Raw genomic sequence first — 17059 nt, forward strand, 5'->3', positions numbered from 1 at the left:
CTAAGCTTGTATAGGTCACTTATAGGGGAAAGCTCTTACACAGACACCACACTATAGAGTGAGTCCAGTGGCAGCGGTCGACTGAGTGCAGCTCAACACAGCTTTTTTTTCTTCCTTTTTTGATAAAAAGCTTACTTCTCACAGTTCAGGGCATTTCACACATCTCGAGATCTTGAATAAAAGACTCTGGGTGGGCACAGCTCTGTGCAGGTTATAGCAGATGAGCTAAAGAGGATCCAATCAAATAAAACCAGTAGTGGAGTTCTGTGACATCAGAACCTGTAGCAAATCACAGTTATGGGTGGCCACGGTGGTGCAGAGGTTAGCATTGTCACGTCACAGCAAGAGGTTTTCCGGTTCGATCCTCAGCTGGGGTGCCTTCTATGTGGAGTCTGCATGTCCTCCCTGTGGTCACGTGGGTTTCCTCCCCCATCCCAAAGACATGCTGTAGGTTGAGTGGACACTCTAAATTAGCCCTAGGTGTGAGTGTCTGCATGTGTGTGCCTTCTGTGGAAGGTTGGGCACCAGGCTGGCAACTCGACACCATAAAACTCTACTGCCAATCATGAGTGGACAGGTGATCCACTGTGGTGACCCCTAACTAGGAAAAGCCGAAGGAAGAAGAAGGAGCAAATTACAGTTATCCTAGTCATATAACTCTAATCTACAGGCCAATGACCTCAGCTAGGTTAGAATTTGAGAAACCTTCACTTTTACAGTGGGAGAAGGAAACACTTTAGCTAGTGTACAAATAGTACAGTACAGAAGGGAGAGCAGTACTTAATGTATCAGTGGGGGCTGGGAGAGTTGTAACAATGTAGCAGACAAAAGAACAGGGAAAACAGTAACACACATAACAATTGTAGCAAAAGTAACAAACAGAAACACAGTGAAATGCAACTTTAAGCAGGCAAATGATAAACAGAATATATATAAGACTCTAGCAGCAAAGCTAGAATATAAACAGCTGTAGAAGCACAGAAAAACAAAACCTGCACCAAAAAATTGCAGTACTGTCACTATTGCAATCCAAACTACAGTTTAAAGTACCATACCTGGCACAGATTTACCAGTAACACTCCGTATGGAAAATACAATAATAAATGACCAAATAAGCTCAGATTTTGCAGTACTTCAGAATTATCCTACAGTTGTGAATAAAACTACTGGACTAAGCTCCCAGACTGAGTTCAAATACAAATAGTTAACATTTAATTGATGCTCTGATTTTGCAATAATGTGCAGTTCTTCCACTACTATAAATAAATCTACAAGACTAAGGTCCCAGAAAAAGTAAAAAAACAAATGCAAACAGATAATTTTTTTGTCTAAAACATGGGAAAGTGCAGAAAAGTACAAAAAACAGCACCCCGATACAGGCAACAATAAGTGCAACTAAAATAGAATTGAAATAAAAGTGTTTTTTTCCCTTTTTGATATAAGCTCACTTGTGACAGTCCAGGGCTTTTCATACTTCTCAGAGTCTTGAATAAGACATTAGAATTTCATTCTTGCTGTAATTCAGATTTCCAGACCTGTTGCTGTATTAACTTTTTAAGTAATTCAGAGTATTTTAAATTTAGATGACACAGTGGTGTAGCAGTTGCATTGTTGCCTCACAGCAAGAGATTCTCTGGTTTGATTCTCGGATGGGGTGCCTTCTGTGCAGAGTCTGCATGTCCTGTTTGCATCTGTGTGGGTTTCCTCCTGGTGCTCCGTTTTCCTCCCACATTACAAAGACATGCGTCTGGAGGATTTCTCAGTGGGCCGCCAGTGAAAATTGGCTTTGTTCCAAATCGGACTTTCCTGGTAAACAAATGTCAAATAAATAAACAATTTCTCTCTAGTGTAGTCTAGTGTTCCTCCTGGCTTTCTCCATAGGTCTTGAGCATAGCTGTATAGAGGTGTATGAGCACCACTCCAATTCACCCAACTGTCCGTGACTGTATAAAATGTCCCTGATGTTGCATCTTATACATGTGTTGTCCCTCGGAACTCATGGATCATTACGGTCAGGCAGTAATACCAGACATTACAGTTTCATACTTATAATACAGAAAATACATTCTGTTGCAAGATATGCTCTTGCATTAAGTCTTCAGTTAATGTAGAAAACTAAAGCACTGACTTGTTAATGAATGGCTTTTTATGTCAAGGGTATAGGTTTCAAATCCTTTTTATGTTGTGGCTAAACCCCTTGTTTTGTTAATTTTGTAAGTAGCTTAGGGTAATATTAAGGTGTCCCTGGTGACACGTGTTTACCCCATTCATCTTATGTCTTTCATGCTATACATCCTATTGTTTTATTAACTTCTCAAATGCTAACAGTGATATTAAATACTATCTCTGGTGGCTACTTTCCCCTTCCTATGTATTTTGTATTGTCAAACCTCCTGCTGTTCTACTAATTCTTTTGACTGACCTAAGGATAATATTTAAAATTGTATGAGCCACAGCTGAAGATAATTTCCAGAAAGAACCATGAAAAAGGCCAGCGTTCTTTTGCACTTTTAATAAAATAGACAAAAATGCACCAACACTCTTATCCACTTCCTCTAGTGCCTCGGCTGTAAGCCTTTAACAGAGTATCTCCTCTAGTGCCTCGGCTGTAAGCCTTTAGCAGAGTGTCTCCTCTAGTGCCTCGGCTGTAAGCCTTTAACAGAGTATCTCCTCTAGTGCCTCGGCTGTAAGCCTTTAACAGAGTATCTCCTCTAGTGCCTCGGCTGTAAGCCTTTAACAGAGTATCTCCTCTAGTGCCTCGGCTGTAAGCCTTTAACAGAGTATCTCCTCTAGTGCCTCAGCTGTAAGCCTTTAGCAGAGTATCTCCTCTAGTGCCTCGGCTGTAAGCCTTTAACAGAGTATCTCCTCTAGTGCCTCGGCTGTAAGCCTTTAACAGAGTATCTCCTCTAGTGCCTCGGCTGTAAGCCTTTAACAGAGTATCTCCTCTAGTGCCTCGGCTGTAAGCCTTTAACAGAGTATCTCCTCTAGTGCCTCGGCTGTAAGCCTTTAGCAGAGTATCTCCTCTAGTGCCTCAGCTGTAAGCCTTTAACAGAGTATCTCCTCTAGTGCCTCGGCTGTAAGCCTTTAACAGAGTATCTCCTCTAGTGCCTCGGCTGTAAGCCTTTAACAGAGTATCTCCTCTAGTGCCTCGGCTGTAAGCTTACAGCCAAGGCACTAGAGGAAGAGGATAAGAGTGTTGGTATATTTTTGTCTACTTTATTAAAAGTGCAAAAGAATGCTGGCCTTTTTAATATTTGAAATTGCTTGGTGTTTAGTGCCCCCATCAGTATTGTAGGAGTATTTTGTTAGTCTAGTGGACTTTAGAGGTATAGAAGCCTACCAACACACACACTAACACAAAAACACAAAGCCTACCTCACGTGATCAAAGTCATGGATACACCCACCCATTCACCCCCCCCCCCACACACACACACACACACACACATACCCTGCCTGTCTGTTAACTAACTCCTGTACTGTGACCACTGATGTATACATAAAACTAATCACACAACAAGCACACCTGCAACACACTCGTAAACACCAGAGATTACTCATCCCTTTGCATGCACTCGCATATGCAGATGCACACAAACAAGCACATGCACACACATATCACGAACACAGCTGTTTAGAGGTATTCACTACCTGTCCATAAAACCCCCTGGCACTTACCTCTAACATGATCTCTCCCATTTAAAGTAATTATTGAAAGTAATCTTTTGGCTGGGTTAACTAACTCATCTGGGTGAGCTAACTTGTGCAGCCAAGAGATTTTCTTAATATTTCAGCTCCGTAAATGTCTCATCACAGGCATTTCCAGGTGAGAAAACATGGCTGATTAGCATAAGTCACTCCTCCAGAATTCCTCATTAACATGTAGCTCTGAAGTGTTGGCCCACTTAGGTGATTCTACAGAATGTGTACAGTTGCTGCAGATGGCCTGTCTCTGAATTGGAAAGGGCTACAGCTAGTGGGAAAACAGCCATGGCTAGCAGTAGCCTTTTCCAAATCCCAGTCAAAGTCTCTTACCCAGTTTCTTACCTGGTGACCTAGCATTGATATGGAACTTGAACACATGTCAAAATCTGTGTTAGATATCACAAGACCCAAATTACAGCACTAGAAGCACTTAGCATCCTTAAGAATGGCTGTCTGTGACATAGAAGTGTATTCATACTAACTCTGAGAGTACCTCTGGGAGCTTTGTGAGTCTGATCATGTGCCACTCCAAAGCATATTCATTACATTTTTTCAAAAGGCACTAGTAAAACTTAAAAATTGTAATACACACTCTTCCTGTACCTCATAACCTCACCCTCTGATTTTTCATTCATCCACCCACCTGTGAACCCTGTTTACTGACTTATAATAAGCATTAGAACTCTCCTCTTCACCCACTAACCTCCCATTTTTTGTACTCAAATTACCAGTATTCCTTCTCACTGCTTAGATTCATATATGGTATTTTGTACAAACCACTTATTTCAATATATTTATTTCTCTATCATATCTATGTATATATGTCATTGTACTGCTTGGCAATACCTACATATCAGCTCCTTCTGCCTATCCCTCCTTTATTTCCTATATTTTGTACATACCAGTGGTTCCAGTATATTATACTATTAATATATATATATATATATATATATATATATATATATATATATATATATATATATATATATTTATATCACTATACTATCTTTGTAAGTCTTGTACATGTTTTGTATTACTTACATATATCTCAGAAGTTTTTGCTACTCAGATATTTAGTATAGTAAATTTGCCTGCTAGACTTTGGATACACCTAAAAAGTTTATTTGGACCAGTGTGCTTATACAAACACATACATAAATACATACATACATAAATATATAAATGGGAGGCCTGCAAAATTGTCCTTTGTTGACATCTGTTTAATCAACTGCCCTTTTCCTTATGTTGTGCAATCTTGGATTTTATATATACACAGCAGCTGCAGGGGGACTTAATCCTGTCCAAAAAATGACGATGATGTTTTTTGTTTTTATTTTTTGGTTAAGTATTGCATACCCGGAGGTTATTTCTTGGCACATGTGGTAGCATGTTAACGTTTCTATTTTTGACCATTAATGGTCAATATTTAGGAGGCTGACTTATGAGTTACTTGACTAAAGTGAGTAGAACCATATATATATATATATATATATATATATATATATATATATATATATATACATACACATATGCATAAATAAAAATATTCTCTTTCTAAAAACATGACATGCCAGTTCAATATAAACCTGATAAATTAATCAATTCATCCATATAGCTAATACCCTAAATAAAGCACATAATCATGTGTAATGAAGATTTATTTATTTATTATTTGAAAAATGTTTGAAAATCCTATGAATTTTTCTCAGTTATCTGTCTACTGAGAGGCCAGAAGATATTAAAATTTGTAAAAAGGAAGATTTTGAGCTAATGCTGGCAATTTGTGCAATTTTGACAAGGTAGCTTGGTAATGGTTAGACATTGCATTCAATCATCATTTCTTTACTTTTCTTTTCAAGATAAGCTTTTGTTTTTGTTATTTTCCAGGCCTGTTAATCAAAGGAAAGAGAATCATTATTTATATGTATGAGTATCTGTATATACATGTGTGTACATATATAGATATATATATAGCTAGATAGATATCTGTGTGTGTACAAATATATATATATATATATATATATATATATATATACATATACATATACACGCATCCATGACTACTGCACCACAGCACAGGAAATAGGTCCAAAAACTACTGCTCAGTGGAGGAAATACAATTTCCTGCACTGTGATGCGGTAGTCACGGACCTTAGGGTTACGGCTTGGGTTAAGGATAGTAGATAGCCCTACTAGCTATCCACTATCCATTACCCAAGCCCTAACCCTTCGTTCTACTGAATTTCGTGAAAGTGCACTTTCGCGTTAGTGGAACACTACTATCGTATTTCGAAATGGTGTAATTTTGATCTACGGTAGTAGACCCATATATATATATATATATATATATATATATATATATATATATAAATATATATATATATATACACACACGCACACACACACACACACACACACACACACACACACACACACACACACACACACACACACACACACACACACACACACACACACACACACACACACACACAAACACACACACACACATACACAGACACACACACACACACACACACACACACACACACACACACACACACACACACAAACACGCATACACACATACACATATATTTATATGGTTTACTATCAAAATGTGGAACATCAAAATAATTATTCACCTTTTGATCAAACCAGTTTGCCGAAATTGGTAACAACGAATTACCAAAATTTTGGAAATGGTAGCCCAGAAGTGACATTTGAACACCAGAAGTTCCAATGTCAAAAGCCAGTGTTACTGGTAATGTTTTTGCAGGAGGCAAGACCTCCTGCTCCCCCATGAGGGGGCTTTGCCCCCACACTCTCTGCATATTTTATATTCCAACTCCAAGATCGCACTACAATGAGAAAATGGTATATTTCCCAATTCCCACTGTAGTGGGATCTTTTATCAGAACATCAGTTCAACATTATTGAATGCACACTACCATTTGCTAATGAGGATTCCAACATTTTCTACATAAGCATTGTTGGTGAAAAGTGCCTTGGTGGAGGTGGGCTGAGAGATCCTAACTTCTCGCGTCTTGTCTGTGAGCCAGTCTGAAATCCATTGAGTTATGCAGTGATTTATGCTTAGCTCAGAGAGCTTGTCAATAATGCGTAATTTGGGTATTGTGTTAAATAACTTGGCTGGGTCAATATATGCAGTATGCATTGCTTTATCCTAATCCATTGTGGTGACTCTCTTAAGGTAGTCACCCAGGTTAAGTACATTTGACCCTCCTTAACAAAGCCAAATTGAGAAAAGTTCAATGTCTGCATGTTGCTGGTGTCTATATTTATCATTTTCATGATAATTCATTCCATGGCTTTTCATATTAGGCTTGTTAGACTGATGGAGCAGTAGTTCCCTGGGTCTATTGATGGTACACCCTTGCAGAGGGGAATGACTGTTCCTGTCCTCCATGCACTTGGAATGTGACATGTTTTGAGACTGTTATTGAAGAGTGCCCCAAATGGTCCTGATAGGTTGTGTTGTATACTATTCAAGAGGCAACCGGGGTTGTTGTCGGGAGCCATAGAGGAGGTGTTCTTGGTTTGGATAGTGCTGCCAGCACCTGGTTCCTGCTAATAGCTGGGGGAAGTATGTTGCAGGGGAATTCACTGAGAGGTGCTAAGGGGAGTGGGAGTTGAAGTCTGAGCTCATGTATCAGCCACTAGTTTTGCTATGTCACCCTGATCAGTAAACATGACATAACATACTGGTTCAACACCAGTTCAGCACACTGCTGTGAGTTTAAGGTTACTGACATAGATGAAGAAGGCCTTGTGATTTTCATTAGCCTGTGATGCTCTCCTGACCTCATAGTTGGCCTTGTTGTACTTAATTAGACCTCTTAGCTTTTTGCTTAGTTGTATAAGAGAGTACATGTCTTTAAGAGGGCTGCTTTTCCTGATTTTGGCCATGAGTTTTTTTCTTTTTTACATACACTGTGTAGTACTTTTTATAGTGTTTGTTTTGGGTTTACTTCTGCTAGGTATGGCAGCCTCTTTGCAGCCATTCACATTTGTTTAGGGACTCTGTAAATAATTCTGTATAAGTAGATGTGGTTGCAAGGTTGGGGTAGGCTTGAATTTTGACAAACTACCACTTAATAGTATGTTGTTTGCCTTAGAGTAGCTCTTAACTGTTAGGGATGCAACATTGTTGAGCACCAGATCCAGAATATTTGACCCTCTGGTTAGAGTGTGCACTGTCTGTTCCAGGGTGTTTGTTTTAATAAATTCCAGGAAGAGTTGTGCCTGTGAGTTTGAGGCAGTGTCTGTTCCTAGTCTTTTGAGGGGTAGTTAAAGTCACCATTGAGTAGGGTGTTTGGTTGGACAGTGAGCACCTCTAGTACATTTAGATAAGAGTTGTGAGACTCTAGAGGCATATATGGTGATCTGTAGCTAACCATGATATGGTGAGTGACCTTATCTATGGTGACTTGCTCATGGATGAACTCCATGGTATTATCAGAGGTATGTTTATTGTTAATATAGACCAAGACATCTCCACTTTTGACCCCAGTCTATGCTCTTGCTCGTCTAAATGTGTGGAAGGCACTGTAGCCTTGCACTACTGGAATACTTTCTACAGTCCTAAACCAAGTCTTGGTCAAGGCACAGATGTCTACTTTCTCCAGAGTGAGTCAGGCTTAACAGGTGTGTAATTTTTTGTTTAGGCTCCAGCATTGCAGAGTAACACTTTAAGGCTGCTTGGAGACTTTTTCACTATGTTGGTAGTTTTGTCATTTTGGCATTGTCTAAAAAAGGCTACAAGGGATGTATATCATTTTAGCCAGTATCAAAAAGCCTGGGGGGGGGGGCAGGTGCAGCCCATCCTTGGCAAAGCAAAGTGGTCTGTTGACCATATCCTCCCATGCTAACATATGCTGGACCCCCTGGAGTGACACCAGAAACTAAGCCAATTACTACAATAATCATTTTATGTTCATACCTTGGCATCATCCTTGCTGAATAGAATGCAGCTCAATGCAAGGCTCATACCTGTCTGTGACATATATTCTAAGAGGTCCATTATGTCTCTTTTTATATTGTCCAGTGTCAAGTCATTTTCACCCACATGGACTGTGATAGAAACATATTGGTACCTGGGGTGCAGTGAATCTAGTGCTTGATGATATTGCAGATCCTGGCTCCAGACAGGGAACTGTTATCTTTCCTTGTCTAACCTGGTGAGTGGGGCGTCTTTGTGTCACGCAGTGGAGTCCCCAATGACGGTAGTATTAGATAAAGTATATTCTTGCCTTATGGATTTTGCTTTTGAGTTATCATTAGGTGTAGGCTTATGTGAAATGTTTGGGGTTGATTTTGGTGTGTGTTCAAGTGATTGCTGAGAAGCAGTACTCCTGTTAGGCGGCTTTGGAGGTCTTTGAAATTTGGGAAGGCTTCTTCTAAGTGCCTCTGCATAAGACAGTCTGTGTGTGTGGTGACCAGTATGTGTGAGTGATCTAGTGTTGGCATTCTTGACAACCTTATTTGCATGCAAGATTTTTACCTCCAAATAAGTTGTGTATTTGCATTTCTCGCATATTGTATTTTTTTTTAATGATTACATGGTTGCCTGAGAATATCCAACAACTGATACATTGCCTTAGGATGCCCATATCTGCTAAGATGACTATAGAGACATTAAGAAATTACATATCCATATTGGCCAGCCGTCTAATAGAGTGGGCTGTTTAGGATTAAGGATTGGGTTTTAACGAGGGTCTCCTAGGGTAGTTTCCGAGGTTAAGAGCAAGATGTTACATATTACTAGGATATGGTAGTGCTATTCATTGCATAAGTCAGCTTCTCTAGACTTAATTCCACACAATGTCATGTGTTTAACAGGTTTTGGACCTACTCCTAACTTTATAGGGAAATTTTTCTGTGTAGGCATTTGCTACTTAATACAGCACTGTTAAGATCGACTGCATGGTAGGCAGGTCAGAGCAAACTCACCTGATTTATAGCACAGAAAAAAGCTTGAAAACTGACTCATATGCCTGTAGTGAATAAACAACCACACTTTGAGATCCTAGGAGTGCTTCTAAACTCAGAGACCAGGTAAACATCTTCTTCCCCAAGATGGATGATCCTGGAATTTCTTAATGTAAAAGCACTGCAAATGTCGCTCTCAAGTGCAGATTATTAAATAACAAACAACTTTACTAATTTGCCCTTTTGCAAGGTGATTTGGAAGTAAACAGATCTAGAAAAGCCAACAGATCTGTTTGCCACAAAATTAAATACTTTAAAAATGCTCAAATATATTAACAAGCAACTTTGTTAAATAAAATATGTGTGTGTCACAGCTAAATGTGAATAACTGCAAATAACTGACTTGTGATATTCTGTACTGGATTAAAATATCTCAAAAACTGATAGCACAGAAATCACTCTTCTGTAGTATGTCCTGGATTTCAAATCCAAAGGAAAAATTGATGTCAAATGGTACTATCCGTGTTGATTGGATGAACGTGGGTGTTGACTTTTAACAGTAAAAAACTGTATATTAGTTTTTGTATGTCTACTACTTCTACAAATTTGTAACATTTGTAGTTATATGATGTGTTGTTTCAGTATTAAAATCAGTTATTTTCAGATATGAAACTCCCGGTGAAGCAATGTCTTACAAAATATCTCAGTTTCTGAGCCAGGAGTTTTGTAACTCTCTGAACCAGTGGAGTTCAAACACATTATCTCCAGTCCTAGATATTCTCGTAGCTATATGTTAGTGGAACAAAAGACAGTTACAAATGTCATCATAGAAAATGATAATTCAGAGTTTACAGATTGTTGTTTTAGTCCCTTAGCAGTGAAACTAAACAGCCTGTGTGCCTTTCTTCTGCAGTTGTCAGTGGGTACATATCTTAAGTCAAAACTACCATCTCATCACTATTACTAGTGTGTGAAGTTAACAAACATATGCTGAACTGTTTTAGAAAGACAACATAAACAGAAGTTTTACTATAACATATAATCCCAAAAAGTTCCAATATTACACAAAAAAGAAACAGTAACGATTTATATAAAGCCACGTCTGGATTCGCTTGGTTTGTCACAGAGAGAGAAATTGTAACTGGTTCTGAGGAACAACATATGTTATGATACATACAGGCACATAGACAAAACTTGAAACAGCTGGTTAAGCAACTAGATCCTATGGAAGTCCAGCTGACTATGAGGCAATATTCTAAAGAGTTATCTGTGGTACCAAAACTGGAGAAGTCATCACCACCTTCTTTGTGTGAGAATGTATAAGTGTGATAATTCAGCTCGGCCAGAATACTCTTTATAGATTGATCCTGATGCTGGTGCTTCCAAAGTTTTATCACATCTTCAAGCTGTTGAAAGGTCAGTTCTGTTTAAATTATTATAAGTAAATATTTTAGGCTTGGAAGGCTAAGTAATAAAGCTCATTATACTGACTAAACATAATGTATAAACATCAAATATGCATTTTCTTCAAATCACGTTGAATTGTGCTTTTAATGTGTCTATGTATATAACATGACATGTAATATAACTATAGATCAGTACACATTAAAATTCTGTAAGTAATGTACCATAAGTGTTTGTGTTTTTATATATATATATATATATATATATATATATATATATATATATATTTTTTTTTTTTGTAAGGAGATGTTGCATAAGTAGCTATATACAAAGTTGTTGGTTATAAGGTTTGTTTGTCTTTAAGGCAGATCCTGTTACCTTGCATTCTTAATCAGTCTGCATTAAAGCCTAAGTTAAGGCATGCCTTGCCTAATATCTCTCTTCTCGTCCATCATGACAATGAGTTTACTTACTTTGTGTACATGTACTAGAGTTTATTTTTCAGAAGAACATGATTACCACTTCTTTGTCTTGCCTTATTAAAATTTGCACCTTTATTAGGTTTCTCTTGTCTTCAAATGCAGATAATGTTAGCCATTGCCTTTCTGCCATTCTCTTAGTAATTCAAGTTCCCATGGTACTTTGAAAAGTCATGTACTCTGAAACATGCCAACTTACTGCTTTTTGGAGTTCTTTTCTCCCACAGGAAGAATCTATAATACTATAATTTCAGATAATATTGGTTAATAAGGGTGCATTGTTACTGAGCCAAACTTTTTCATAAAAGCAGACTGTAATGAAGTAACATAGCTGCATGTTATACAAAAGGTTTATTATAGCTGTGACCTTTCCCCTGCATAATAGTGTATAATCGGTCAACAGGTTTATTAATACAAAAAACATGAAAGCAGAATCCGTTCCACACTTTATTTTACATTGTGTGTCTCGTTATATTGATGCTCATTAACCCAGTTTCCTTTCAAACAAATTCTTTCCTTTTATGGCCCTAATTTTTCCAGCTTAGTCTGGTTGTTCTCCTGTGCTCTTCTCTGGGAGCTGTTAATTCTGGCCTGTACTTGATACCCATGTTTTAACTTACATTGCATGGTAAGTCTGGCTGACCAGAGTGCAAACAGAGGTAGTATAAGCTGAAAAATGCAGTGATACCAACTCTTATGGGGAGATAATCATTAAATTCAGTCAGTTTGCTCATTTGCCTTCCTGCTAATACTGGTATTGATCCGAGGTGACAAACAACCCAAATCCTCGTAGTCCTACATGCATCTACCTTATGCATTGCAGAACTCCACTGTTGCTTTTAGATGTCCCATAGCCTAAATATAAATGCTTTCACACTGCCCTTCACCCATTTTCTGTCTGCTATCAAACTGATTCTGCTCATCTGTTGCTTTGAATTATTTGTAGGGTTTATTATGTTAAGCCTAATATTTCCATAATTTCTCTCCCTGTCTTCTCCTCCAGGTTATATATACCAAGCTCTGTCTTCTGCCTTCACTATGATTTTAGTGTTTTAACTACATTGCTTCTACAGCTTTCTGCAGTCAGATTATTTTTGTTATACAATGTCCTTTTAGTTCCTTCCTGTCATATCCTGTAGTAGACAGTGAATGCCAACAGGTTTGTACCAGTTATAGTACATAATCCATCTCTTCTACTATGTTAGGATTTTACCTATTCATTATAAAAGTAGTCATACCCCCAACACACACACACACACACACACACACACACACACACACACACACACACACACACACACACACACACACACACACACACACACACACACACTTTCAGCATTATGTCATTTAATTTGCTTATTTTCATTTTCTATCTGCGTACGTGGACTTGCTCTTGTCATTCTCAGAGTTGATCTCGGCTACAAAAGATAATGTGTGTGTGTGGGGGGGGGGGGTGCATGCACATGCCTGACTCTCTGTTTTTCTGTCTGTCTGTGTAAACAGTTTATACTAGTGAATCAATCAGCATATCTTCAGGCAGTAGGTTGAAACTGCAACATTTGGAAAAGACCCAAACAGACACAGAGAGAACATACAAACTCTACACAGATATTAACTGGAGATCAGGGCTGAACTCTGGAGCTGTGAGGCAAAACTTTAACCACTGAGCCACTGAGATCATTTCATTTGGAGGAAGCCAACACTAGCGCACACACTCTTATTACAGGTATTACTAGCTGGCCAGAAGGTGAAGTTTTCTTGATTTTAGAAGAAGTGTGGTAGGACTGGATTTAATTAACAGTGCCATTGCAATGTTGTCTTATACTATTCAATAGCTTGTTGTGTTTTGTTTTTGTGTCTCAAAGGCTCAGGCTGGCTGGCTACAGCATGATTTTGGACATCTTTCAGTCTTCAGCAAATCAAAATGGAACCACCTAGCACACAAATTTGTGATTGGATTTTTGAAGGTAAGGACAAAGGTGTTATGGAAGAACAGTTATCCAAAAGACATATTATCTGACTTCAAGTAGAAGCAGAACTTATGCATATTAATAAACTTTAATGACACTTTTATTTATATAAGCAAATAATCTATCCTTTTGAAGGGAGTTTATCAAATGTGCTTGGCAAATTCTACAATTTCTTTTTTCCCCTCTTCTCAACACCAAATAAGGTTGACATACAAGTAAAAAAAAGTTTTGAAAATACAGACGGCTGCAGTTATACTAAGTAATCAATAGGGTAAACATTTTAAATGTCTTGACCTGCTAGAGCAAGTCTTTAAATATGGAGACTGAATGGCCAAAAGAACAGACTTGTATATACAAAGTCTGAAATGCCATTTCTCAGAATATTCCCTTTTCTCCAAGGTATGGCGATCTTGGAGTTGGTATATATAACTTTTAAGGAGAAGAGTGATTTTCGACATTCGCTCTTCTCTGAGATTTCAGTCTGTTTTTTTTTTGGGGGGGGGCTTTTTGGCATTCGGCATTTTGAGTGGCAGCATGTCAATAGGGAGCCAATAAATAGTATGTTATAATGCTTGTGTTAATAATACTTCTTTCTTTAAACTGTTTGTAAGAAAGCATCATTAATATTTAAATATACTGTATCTAGTCTACAAACAGCCTGGCTGCCACTGACTTGCTGATGGAGCTGCAGCTTGTCAGCAAACACCACTGAGTATGTGAATTTGACTAGTGATTTAGTCACTGAAGAGTCAATCAGGGAGGTGGAAAATTGAGCATCTGAGGTCAGTAACTGGTACTAGTTGCAGGATCAGGGATTTGTCTGGTATCTAGCTGTCACTGATGGTGGCCAGGGACATGGAGTAGACAGTCTCACTTACAGTAGGCACAGAGCTGGCATCAGGGTCATGTGCACTCATAGTAACATGCTCATACCTTCCCCTTTTAGTACTGGTGCAGAACAGTGACCCTGACTGGAATATAATAATGCAGTACAGTACAGTATAGTAAGTATATTGGCAATGGAAATGTTTGAATCAGAAGGACATTCAGCAGTCATCACCTTTATTACTAATCAATTTTGCATTAGTTTCCTAAAACAATCCAGATTACAATCTCCCTTAACATCTGGCTTTAGAGTATTCCATTTATTAATACCGCAACAGTCTGTCCTCCTCTTTCTTCATGATGTATGAAATTACCCCAATACTCAAGGTTTTATAAAGGCTGTTTATTATGCAGTGGTTAGTTCATTCACTTAGAAATTCTTAGAAGTCCTTTTTTCTGTATCTAGCATATCAGACATGTCTGCTAATGCTCATACTTTTTGAAATAGTATACCTGCAGCCCCTTTTTACTTGTGTTTATATATCATGGTGGAAAATCATCTGATTGCTTTGGTTACCTTTTATGCTAATTGTTTAACTTTATGGTATATCTTATTATTATTATTTTTAATCTTTGACTAAATTATTGGTTCATACCACAGGGATAGTCACAATAATAAAGCATACAGTGGTAACAGTATTTCCTCCTTTCTACCAGTCTGTAGGTGGATATAGCCTCAGTTTTGTTATCACATAATGATCTTTATAGGATAGCTCACAATCAAGATATATTCTAAGTAATGCATGACAGAAGTGCTAAATGCTCACTATTACATTACATTGCACTTACTTAATGACAATGTATGACAATATGCTTAACTATTCTGCCTTAAGTTCCTTAATATTTTACCCTCCCTCCAATCCAAATCCCTTATCTTTTTTCTGCCTCTCACATGCCCTGTTGAATAGCTCTGTGGATTCCTTCTCCGCCAGCAATTCTGATAATCCATTTCATAGATCCATAACCCTATCTCTGAGAAAGTACTTTGAGAGACCCAGAGATCAGTCCCAGTGATCTACCCATGTCCTTTCCTTCTCCTCTGTCCTTCCTGACTAGAATGACTCCATCATTTGCCCTTAACATGATCTTGAACACCAATAACATGTTTCTGTCCCCCATTTCTTCTGGATACAGGGGAGATGAGATGTAGCTGCTTTAGCCCGTAGTCTTACTCAGTCCCCTCCATGTCATTTATCATTCTAGTAGATTTCCTCTGATTTCTTTCCAGCAACCTAATGTTTTTTTTATACCTGGCCTCCAGGACTGCTTGCAATATTCTGGCTCTGCATAGTAGAAGCAGTACCTCTTTGCCTATGGAATCTATTCCCCTTGATGATATACCCCAGCATTCTGTTTGCTGCTGGCATGTCCTTCTCACTCTCTACCAGAGGTACATTCCATGTGTGACCAGCACCCTCAGATCCTTTTTCTGCACAGATGCTATTATTTCTTCTCTTCCCAGCTAATACTTCAAACCAAGGGCACTGCATCTTAAGTGCAGTCCTTTGCATGTGTTTGCATTGAACTTCACCTGCCATGTTTATACCCACTTATTTGGTCTTTACAAATCATTTACTAAAATCTTCCCCATGCTTTATTTGGATGGTACAGTGGTGCAGCGGTAGCATTGTCACCTCAAAGCAAGAAGTTTTCTGGTTTGATTCTCGGCTGGGATGCCTTCTCTGTGGAGTCTGCATGTCCCCCCTGCATTCGTGTGGGTTTACTTCAGGTGCTTTGGTTTCCTCCCACATTACAAGGACATGCATCTTGAGCATTTCTCCCTGGGTCTCCACTGAAAATTGGCTTTGTTCCAAGTCGGACTTTCCCAGTTAACAAATGTTAAATAAATACATTGCTGTGTGTATCTTTTTGTAATCAGCAGAAGGGTTCTTCCTTTTCTTTCTTGCCTCAGATATGACTGAGACAACTGCACTGAAGAATACTGTACCCAGGTCAGAGCCATGTGGTACTCTGCAAGTCTCATTCCTAATTCATGACATTGTCTTACTTCTCATCTGTCCGGATTTTCACAGTATGCCCAGATTTTTTGCCTCCCATTTTTGGTCTGTTCTTCATAAAATTTGTGATTTTCTGGTAAATCAAGGACTGAAGTCACTAAATAATAGTTTACATTTTAGTTTCATAGTTCATATCCTACAAGGAATGCATGCTGATGTAAAACATGTTACTCTATCAACTTTCTAATTTTATAAGAGCTATATTTTAAATTTGTTCCTCATTTTGGGCCTTTGTCCCCCATCACTTTTGGATTTCTCCAGATTTCTTGCACTTAGAGGCTGACTCTCACCACAACTCTGTGCATCCTACCATTCATCCATGAACCTGCCCAGTTTTTCAGTCTTAGTTCTAACCCCAGTTCCTTAAGTTTTTTGGCAAGACTTCTTTGCAGGACAAAGTCAAAAGCCTTGCTGAAGTCCAGGTAGACAATCTATAATGGTACTTCCCCTGTGAAGTTCATCTATAACCCAGTCATAAAACTGGATGGGATTTCACTGGCAGATTCTTTGGATTGTTAATCTGTCCTTCTGTCCTACAGACGGTTGTCCTGTAGAAGTGCTGTCAGCCTCCTTCTCAGGATTCTCCAGATGACTTCTCTGTCACTGCTGTTAAGCAAACAGGCCTGTAATTCCTGGATTTTTCT

The 17059-nt window shown here is 38.5% G+C and overlaps 1 protein-coding gene across 1 annotated transcript in view; it reads left to right on the forward strand.

The window, feature by feature from the left end:
- Nucleotides 1–17059, forward strand: part of FADS1 (fatty acid desaturase 1) — a 390247-nt gene that overhangs the window by 109341 nt on the left and 263847 nt on the right. The window contains exon 4 of the mRNA XM_044067445.1: nt 13408–13509. Coding sequence (XP_043923380.1) covers nt 13408–13509 — 102 coding nt within the window. The remainder of the gene's footprint in view (nt 1–13407; nt 13510–17059) is intronic.

This window comes from Protopterus annectens, chromosome 3.part1 (genome assembly GCF_019279795.1).
Source record: "Protopterus annectens isolate FY-2018-M chromosome 3.part1, PAN1.0, whole genome shotgun sequence".
Taxonomy (NCBI): Eukaryota; Metazoa; Chordata; order Ceratodontiformes; family Protopteridae; genus Protopterus; species Protopterus annectens.